The sequence below is a fragment of the Branchiostoma floridae genome, chromosome 1 (genome assembly GCF_000003815.2).
Source record: "Branchiostoma floridae strain S238N-H82 chromosome 1, Bfl_VNyyK, whole genome shotgun sequence".
Lineage (NCBI taxonomy): Eukaryota > Metazoa > Chordata > Leptocardii > Amphioxiformes > Branchiostomatidae > Branchiostoma > Branchiostoma floridae.
This window is the reverse complement of record NC_049979.1, coordinates 9,706,729-9,716,770: the sequence shown is the minus strand read 5'-3', so window position 1 is coordinate 9,716,770 and position 10,042 is coordinate 9,706,729. Positions and strand designations below refer to the sequence as shown.

Here is a 10,042-nt window from a genome sequence, read left to right as displayed (position 1 = left end):
TTTTGTTACATGTACAATTATTTGTTGACAAAAAATTAAGATGCAGTTTGATTAAACTTCCTTAGAAAAACCTAATGTTACATGCAAATCACTGAAATCAGCACTGAAATGGTACACCATGTACTATCTAGCCAGCTCTGCAGTTCCATTACAAACAGCGTGGGGGCGCTTTTTTGACTTACAGAAGAAGAAAGATGGCCGCCCGAGATTTTCCGACTTCATTTTCATCTCAATTTGGAAGACTTTGAGCATTTCAGGCATATCAAAACATGTTGGCTATGGAGGTACAAGAGTGAAAAAGTATTGGTGATTTATTGAGTTGTTTGTTTGGGTGCCGATTTCTGTGTTTCAATTGAAAATTTGCATGTGAAAGTGTGTGTGAGAGAGAGCACATGCTCAGCCGAACTTCTGGTTCTGCTACGTTATGTTATGCCCATGTGTATCTCATTTACGATGATTTATTTGTTCCTAAATATACTTTGCAACAAAAAAGATATGAATCAATTGGTAGCAAAGGACTTGGGGGTGAGAAAAAGTAAATGCACTGGTACTTTCCAGACGTTCTGTTTCTCTAACGGAACCAAAGTTTTGCAGCACGATTACTGAATGGAATTTTTTTTTTTTTTGAAATTGGGAAAATTAGAAGCGGCGATTCCGAGAACCAACGAATTAAATTGGTGTGGCCTTAAATGAAGATTACCTAGGCGTACTGAAGCATACACATCTGCAGATGTACGGATTGCCGAAAGGTGGCGGTGTTCATATACTAGACCACATGTAACATCAACCCTCATAATTCTGGCGGGTGCCATAATATCGCCACATCAAAACTGTTGCTATAGAGGCCTTCTTGTAATATTATCGTCAGCACATAAATGTCTGAAGTATATACATCTCTGCAGCTGGATTACTGATGAAAGATTGGCTTATCCCTTCATATCACTTTAAATTCATGTATTCTGAAGCCATCTGTGGTTAGATATCGGCACTGCCCCATTTTTCATTTTATATAAATTCCAGTCACTTGTTCAACCTTCCTGACCGCTTAGATTTCAAAATGAAGTTAATTTTTGGGCAATTCTTTTTTAAATTCTTACGCTCGTATCAGTTTTAGGGTTCCCCGGTGATGTAATCCATACATAGAAATCAACATGGCCTAAATGAAGATTCCCTGGTCCTATTGAAGCAAACAAATCTGCAAATATACGCACTGCCGAAAGGCGGCGGAATTTATCAGAACCCTAGACCATATGTACAATTTTCTTACTAAAGGTGGTATCTCACTGCACTTGGGGCACCGGTGCGGCACTGCGGGGTTCGAGACATTTCTCGAATTTCAGAGACAAAGAACGAAATTTCTTACGTTTTGTGTATTTTGTTGTCTTGCTTTTAAGTGTTACGCAATATCTAACTTATAAATAAATCTGCGAAAATAACACAACAGTGCCCAGTGAACGAACCCCGCAGTGACGCACCGGTGCCCCAAGTGCAGTGAAGTAGCACGCGACGTATGTTGTGCGATCATGAAACACTTCAGAGAGCTTTGAAAGCTTCGTACACCTTCTCGCCAATAACACGCTATGTTAACTTAGAAAACAAACCATAAAAAAACGAAAAGCAAGCTGAGAATATCACATTTATTTTCTTGCATTTTATGACAGGTTCAATTAAGAAAACAACACACAACAGAAATCTCGATAAAGTCTTCACATAACTTATAACATAAGCACAATATCAAAGGTGATAACTGCAAAAGAGGATTTAATTGCTCAAACATAAATAGCAATTTTCTTGTGTAAACCCATCATACATATTAATTAGGACATTAAAAAGACATACAAACGTACATAGCAACGATTGTTGCATCTTCCACTTCATACACCTTGACATGATAACAAACATACAAGTTGCATTGTTGTTGCATCTCTCTCAAATATCATATAGATATAACATTTGCAGCTGTTTTAAACTCATCTTAGCCACCCTATGTCATAATAATCAATTACAATAAAGGATGGTGACGCTGGGCCTTACATAATCAAATTTCATATAGATATAACATTTGCAGCTGTTTTAAACTCATCCTAGCCATCCTATATCATAACGCTATACTGGCAATAATCTAGTGAATTCCACAGTGAATGATCGACCTTACCTGCCAGACGTTGGTTTGCCCTATGATATGTCTCGTTTGCTTTTGACAAATAAGGACTGTCGCCAAGACCTGACTCACGCTTTACAAGCACGTTTACTTTATATACAAATCTCATTGTAATAACAAAATACATAAAAATCTAGAAGTACCTACTTGATTGTAATTTTGCATTATAAATGTTGTATTGCACCAAAAGTGATGTAGAAGGATGTGAAGTTACATTTGAACGTAAACAAACAACGTTACATCACATTCCTCTGTCATGGTAAAAATGGCAGCTGGGTTTTTCCTAATTATATTTGGCCTCAGTAAATACAGAAACATTATACACGGTGTTTATTTGTGCCTTGGTTAAAATATGCTGCTTTGCAGTCCGGGATATACACAACTTCTAGCTACCTAATCCATGACCTAACTGTGAGGCACATTATTGTTTATAAATACAGACTAGTTCACTGCATGAGTAAGATTTGTACAACATTTGTACAACTTCATATTATTATTACATTGGAAGATTTGTACAACATTTGTACAACTTCATATTACATTGGAATGTCTTACGAGTTTGCCACCTTGACACATTAACACATTTTGACAGCCTGGAAGATTTCAGATTTTGACACCTACTCTTTTTGTATGGATTGCTTGCTGTAATCGACTTTTTCCATGGCACTCAGTAGTGGATATTCATGACGGATGTTTAGAACGCGCGACGGTTGTTAACATTGCACTTACGATTACTGCTGGAATAAATGATTCCAGAAATGTTACTGGGCTATAATTTTGAATCTTCCTCCGTTGAAACGCTCATTTCTGCGTTCGCGGCCAGATTTAATTGACTTTCCGTCGTGCCCTTGTCTTTCAGTCCATTTTCCTCATTTAAGTGGTCGAGCCAGACCTTCATACTGAGAGTCATCAGTGGGTTATCTTTCCTGCCCTCTACTTTTACATCTTGTAGCACGACGTTACCACCGTCTTCAGCGTTACGATTGGAGGTACTAAAATGGCCAGCTTGGGCCTCGTCGCTCCTGTTCTCCTTCAGGTTCACCGCGCCTTGCGGACCTAGGCAGGAGAGCATGACGGGAAGGAAGACAATACCGTGCACGAGGCCGAACACGATGACCAGAAACACCGTTTTGAAGAAGGTGCGGAAGCCGTACGAGGGAGCCGTGCTCAGCGCTGCTATGCCCAGAATGGTTGATAACGACCCCTGGAGGATCGGTACGCCAAGACTGTACAGCGCATGCACGGCTCTGGCGTCCCGACCACTTTCCTCAGCCGTGACAAAGGAGTATACTATGTGAGCCGAAAAGTCGACGGAAAAGCCGATGCACATGATGATATTAATCATGGAAACGCTGTCTAGATTGACGGACCAGAGCGTCATGAACCCGAGCACCCCCGTGCAGATGGACGCAATGGCGAGAGTGACCCAGACGGCATTGACTGGATGGGGCATGAGGAAGAGAGAAACAACCAACATGGCCGCCGTGGCGATACCTAAGTTTTGCAAGGTGTTGGGTAGAATGGCGATGTACTGGTCGTAATAAACGAACGACGGATGGTAAACAATTGCTTCAATCGATGATTGGGATGCTAAATCCCTCATCTTTATCATCATGTTTTTCTCTTTTAAAGTCCCGTCAATTTCCTTTGTCTGAACGAAAAAACGACTGGCTATGATTTCAGTACCGTTTTCATTGAACAACATGTCGTGAGCATATCTTTTGAATTCAGGTATTGAAAGAAAGCGGTCTCTAAGGCATTCTATGAAGGACGTTTTGTTAGCTGGGTTCAACGCTGGTAGATAGGGATTGAGACAGATCAGGTCTGCATATGCCAAGAAATCGCGTAACCATGATTCAGACTCGTTCTTGCCACAAGTGAACGCCGTGTCCTCAAACCCCGCTAACATGTTATCAACTCTATCCTGCACGTCAGGGTCCCAGTAGTCTAGTTCTTCCTTTACAATCACAGCGACCCTGACGTCATACTCGCTAAAGTAGCTATCGTCCTGCTCGAGGAAGCGGGCAACGTACGATGCGTCGCCGGCAAGCTTACTGAGCTGGACGCCCTCCCTCAGCTGGACGCACCCCCAAATCGCGACACCCAGGTACCCGACAAACATAATCATGACCACTACTTTTACCCACACATTTGTCATGAAAGGTCCGTAATACTTTTTGAAGAATAACATAATGAGGTGGTCATTGTGATCTTTGACTCCCGCCTTTGCGTCGCCCCTGCAGCACGACTGTTGGCAACAACCGGACTGGTCGTCTTTAGAGGGTATGGGGACCGTCATACATGTCAGGAAATGTCGGTTCTGCTTCTCTCGGTAACCGTCATATATCATACACGCGCCAAAGAAATTAAGCTGAAACAAGTAGGCAAACACGATAGCTATGCCGCTGTACATACAGAACACGCGGACGCCCGGGAAGCTGGTGATGGCACCGACGGCGAAAGCTAAGGCGTTGGTCAGTGTCGTGATGGTGATGGACACTCCGGCCTCGGCGTAGGTGTTGGCTGACCGGTCCTGCACGCTGTCCCACGGGTTGGTCTTCCTCCACGCCGCTAGCAGGATGAACATGTTGTCCACGCCGACACCTGAGTGGGTGTGGGAAGGATGGAACCACGTCATTAGTGAAGCTTTTGCTTGGAGATTACGTACTTTGTTTTGTTTTATTCACATTCATTTATTGGTCATTAGACAAGAAGCACTCTTGCTTATGAGCGTCTTTTGCTCAAAATAACATAAAATAGCAGATGACAGTCAAAATCAAGAAGGGGATACAACTGGAGAATACGAGTACTCAGTACTGACCTATCACCAGGAAAGGCATGGCGGCCACCAGTGTGTTGAACTTGACCCCACAGTAGGACATCAGGCCGATGGTCGCCAGGACGGCCATTCCCGCGCCCAGGACGCCCACCATGCCCAGGAAAGGCTTGCTGCGCACCGGGTCGATCATCAGGCAGGACAGGATGGCGAACGCCATCAGAATGCTGCCGGTGTAGGCCGCTAGCGTAGGGACGGAGCTGATGGTCAGGTCCGAGATCTCCGTCTCCAGGGAGCGGGATGTCGACCACGACACGTCGATGGAATCCGAGGAAAACGTCGCCATGAAGCCGAGGAACGCGCGCTCCCATGCCTCGCTCGACTCGTCGTCCTCTTCGTGGGACGACCTTAGATGGTAGATCAGTTTGAAAGCCGTCGCCTTCCGGATGGTATCCGTCCCGTCATCTACCGACACGCCGCCGAGGACGGCACCACTGAAAATTGTTCCCTGGAGCGGGTATCCTACCGTAACATTCGGCACCTGTGACGCGATGTAATCCAAAAAGTCCAGACCGGTTACAACGCATTCTGATTCCCATCTAGCACAGACGGATGTGAAGTTCAAACCATGATGTTCCGTCTCTATTTGCGTGATGTTTTTATGAAGGGAAACAGCCGCATTCACTACTGACTCGTGTAGCACATTGTTTGCTAGATCGCCACAACCTCTGACGATGATGGCGGCATAGCGCCCCGATGTGATCAGACGAGAGGGCAGAAAGTGTTCCGAATCGTTGATGGGGAAATGTTCTTGAATGTAATCCCTCTCCACCTTCCCTGCCCCACTGTCGGGAGTGTAAAGTTTCTCGATAGAATTCTCGTTGTCTATGAAGTAGAGTCCTGCTCCCAGACCTCCAGCCACAAGCAGGGAGACGAAGAGAAAGGCGTGTGGTTGCTTGGCTATTAACCGCCCAAACTCTTTGAAACCGTTGCTCATCCATCTTTCAATGAAGCTATGTTCCATCATGGCGGCGCAGAACGTTTTGCCCAGCACCTGAATTCGTCAGATGTCTGAAACGAGACAGAGAAATCACAATTAAAACATACAGTTTTCAGCGCTAAGTCTGTTATCATGACGACATTGTCTTCATTGTAATATGACTTTTTATATGGTTGTTTAAGCATTGTCAAACCATAATAAAACAGTTTTACAAAAAATGACATTCGTTAAGAATAGATTAGAATCATGCTGTGGTCTATTGGTCAGCAATTCACGTCCACAAGATCAGGGGGATCCAAATCGAGTTCTGGCGTCCAAGTTTTGATCCTTGATAATAGCAAAGTCTCTGGTCTATCGGAGGGGACGCAATGAGCCTTTACGTCAGGCTATCATTTCAAAAGATGGATAACCTTGAGGTGTCTGCTAGCTAGACTTTTGGGGGAAGGTATGGTGCGCTGTCTTTTGAGCTACGTCATCGTTCAAGCCACCTGTGCAGTATTAAATCGACCCTAGATACTGACCTTGTATGTTAGGCCATGGGGTAGTCTACCGGTTATACAATTTTGAGATGATGAAACATCTACGGGCAAAACTAGCGAAGTTATATAACCTACATGGGACAGCACTGGCCATTTCACCTTTACCCTACTTTTGTTTGTTTCTACAACAAATAGAGACCGCGTTCTGCTTGCACCCCTGTCATCTTTGTGACAGCTGATACTTAAACAAGCACCACGTCAGCGTTCGGCTCAGGCACATCTGCCTTGTGTCACGTGTGTCACATTTAACTATTCATGTTTTTGATGTGTATTCCTTTGTCAGCATGTGTGGAAAGTATGTTGAACAAACTAAAATGCATTAGAGAAATGAGTCAACAATTTGGGAGATAAGAAGCCTAAAATAAACATATCGATTCAAGACACTTGGAGTCGTGGTGACTTTCTTCAGTGATGACTATCAGATCTAGATCCCGATGCATCTGTGAAGTACAAGGTCATAATGCATTCTTGCCGAGTTCATCAATCAACATAAACATCACCAACTAGAGACATCGACTTTGAACAACAGCAAATAAGTAGAAACTAAAAATATCTGATTCGTGGCGTTATGAAGTGAAAAATCAGTACCATATCTATTCAATTCGTTTATCAATCATTGCCAGAGGCTCTCTGTACGAAGTCAATATAAAAGCTTATATCCTTCTTTGACGGATTGGGTGGGTGGTGGTGAAGCGGGACATTCCTGCCGTAGTTTGAAACATGAATACCTTCGCTTTCAGGTTCTCTCCCTGGGAGTCAACCGCTCCATGACATATACCTCAACCACAACATGTGTGATCTTTAGATGATAAGACTTTTTTCTAAATTTATATAACGTTATTGTTTCGTGTTGCAATTAGCCACTGGGGAAGAACTTGCGAATAAAACTTTTCAATTGACTTCAGACTCCCACTTCTCTCTGTTCAGTTGTTCCTTATTCCTAGAATGAAACACAACTGAAGATATGCGATTGCATAGCTGCATTATTTTCAATACATGTTTTAAAATGGCAAAGCTATGTAGACTGTGCGAACTGCACAAACATTGTTATCCCGTACGTTTGTATCACAAATGCATGGTAACAAATGAATTATGTCTGTCTGAGTAAACGCTGACGTCTACAGAAAGCTGGTCTACGGGTACTCGGATAAATATGACACATTAAGAGTATTTGCGATACTTTTCTTGTAAATGCCCTAAATTGGCATCAACGACAATGCAACACCTGGATTTCTTGTTAAAGACTATTAAGTGGTTATCGTATTGGACTGTGGTATGTTGGTTTGCGTCGATGCGCCTTAAATTGCATCTGTGTTGACCGTTACTTTATCATGTGAATATCATGAAAAAGTACAAGTATGACTAAAACACAACAAAGCACAAAAAGTGAAAAGATTTGTCAAATAGTTATGCCGCAGCGAGGTCACCAGCGTGCCTCAGCTTCAGTGAGAAACAAGGCACCGTTCGCATGCAGGATTTGAGTTGGCACTATAATAACACAGAAGTGCTTTGCTGGTTCATGTAGTTTGGAATCCTCTTAGTAGTTTACTAGCTATAACGTTACCTCATAGAACCCGAACAAGCAATGATAAAAAGTAGGTCAGCTAACGTGCTGTAGACTGCCTGGTACCGATCTAACGTTACACATAACGTTTAACGTTACCGGCCCATGATAGCCATGATTATGACACTATCTCTGCGAACATGTTAGATGAAACAGATCATCTATATCGTTAGCGTTTAAATTAAGAAGTTCAACTCAACTCAAATAGCCACCTACCACAAGGACATGATAATCCCATTCATCGAACCAGTTGGGCAAGGCCGTTTATGCCAGTTCTTTGGGATCACCTCCATTGTAGCATCCGTTTGACCGACAGGCCGTGTTGTCTGATTATGACGTCACTCACCATGGCAGCAACCACATGTCACGCACATGCCCCACATGCATTAAGTATTGCTGTATCAGTAAAAATGCTAAGATTTTTCTAAAGCACAATTTCAGGCCTAGTGGGAATATTTTTTGCTAAGCTATTTCAAACATTTATCTGTACATGGTTGTAATTATTAGCACGACAGCGTCACTTGCTGTTCGCAGAAAAGTGAGTCTGTCAACTCTGTCCGAATTAGCATGCTAACAAGTGTTCAATCTAGAATTTACAAACACTGTTTAGAAAGCATCATCTTATAAACGAAAAAGCCAGACTCGTAAGCCTGCACAGTAGGTTTCACAGTCAATGACCTACTGGATCTTTTCAGCCATTTTGTTTAGCGACCTGAGAAAAGAGGCGTGGCTTGTCGGAATGCATAGCTCTTTGCCGAGAATCTCCACATTTGAGAAAATCGTACAGCCCTACTAGTAACAGTTAGCTTCTGATTGTCCCAGAACTGTTTGTCTGCGTAACTTTATCTCAGACAGTATGATAGAAAAATGTATGAGGGGTTGTTATCATGTATCGTTAGAAATTAACAGGACGCACAGAGTAGGTGGATTTCTCTGTGGAATATACATGATAACTCTGTGTGGCAAATGTTTATGCATTTCTATCATTTTTATTTCTTATGTTGATAGAAACGGACACTGTGGGACAATAACGGTGTTAACTGATGGCTGAGAGTATTACTTTTGGATGCTTAGAAACCAAACCGAACGTTTTTAGTATCATATGCAGCTGCGCCACAGCGGTCCAAAGTTTGGACCGTCCCAGAATAAGCAAACAAACAATGGGTAAGATGGTAAGGAAAAAAAGGCAACACGGGTCATGTAGGTTGTGCCCACCCCAGGGATTAAACATATTTAGGGAGAATTTTAAGAAACAGAAATACATCTGTACATGTAAGGTATTAATGCCCGATATTTCTTTTTATTGGAACAGCCTTTCGCAGCAGCGGCTTATAGCATTAAGCCGCAAAAATGTTGGTCTATACCTTTAGGTATTTGTCGTCCTAGTCGGTGATGGTTCCTTTGTACGGCAGTCTTGAAACCCGACTCCAACCACTCCGTAATGGTCGCTTAAAGTAGGACGAGTTACCACGCAGTGCCAGGCGGTTGGTCCGCAACGTAGAGCTTGGCAAGGTGTTCACTGGAACAACTAAACATCCTTGGACATAAATTTGCCACCTATATATAAAGAAACAGCCGTCTGATAGGTCGGAATTCAGCGTCAATGACTCATAGGCAGATGCCGATCCCAGGGACTGCGTAAAGAATGGCGGGCTGAGCTGGCCCGTCTCACTGTTTGATTTCGTCATGGCCACACCCTTTATTTACGTATACAGCTAGCTCACCTGTCAATGCGTTCAAAGGACGAGTGGCCATCTTGTTTGTCAGTTATAGCACGTGGCTAGATACGATACACAGACCAGTGACAGCATCAGTCACTGGGTATTTTCCGATCTCGGTGACGTCACAACTGGGTCGCTATTTCTGAAGGTCGCCAAGGAAACGGACAGATCTCGGCTGTAGGTTACTTACATGTAAACGAGCTGCTAGTTATGAGTTCTATAATATCTCCACTTCAGTTTGTACAGCAAGCAGTCAAACATGTCGACTATTTGGTTTCCCA

General features: G+C 43.1%; 1 protein-coding gene across 2 annotated transcripts; it reads right to left on the bottom strand.

Moving 5' to 3' along the window:
• Positions 1 to 1,623: 1,623 nt before the first annotated feature.
• LOC118423068 (patched domain-containing protein 3-like) lies at positions 1,624 to 9,737 on the bottom strand. 2 transcript variants are annotated; one of them, XM_035831006.1, is made up of 3 exons: positions 9,405 to 9,737; positions 4,983 to 6,008; positions 1,624 to 4,765 (listed from the first exon to the last, which is right to left on the bottom strand). In XM_035831006.1, the coding sequence occupies exons 2-3, from the start codon at positions 5,962 to 5,964 to the stop codon at positions 2,931 to 2,933; spliced, it is 2,817 nt and encodes a 938-aa protein (XP_035686899.1). In that variant the 5' UTR covers positions 5,965 to 6,008; positions 9,405 to 9,737; the 3' UTR covers positions 1,624 to 2,930. The 2 variants fall into 2 exon arrangements, with proteins under 2 accessions (XP_035686899.1, XP_035686910.1); XM_035831017.1 differs by lacking the exon at positions 9,405 to 9,737 and adding an exon at positions 8,257 to 8,396.
• Between the last annotated feature and the right edge of the window lie 305 nt (positions 9,738 to 10,042).

Bases quoted from the DNA above. Each gene is read 5' to 3' on its own strand.
- LOC118423068 (XM_035831006.1), bottom strand. From the start codon at position 5,964: ATGATGGAACATAGCTTCATTGAAAGATGGATGAGCAACGGTTTCAAA. The intron at 4,766-4,982 runs GTCAGTACTGAG...ACACCCACTCAG, and splicing joins CATGCCTTTCCTGGTGATAG to GTGTCGGCGTGGACAACATG.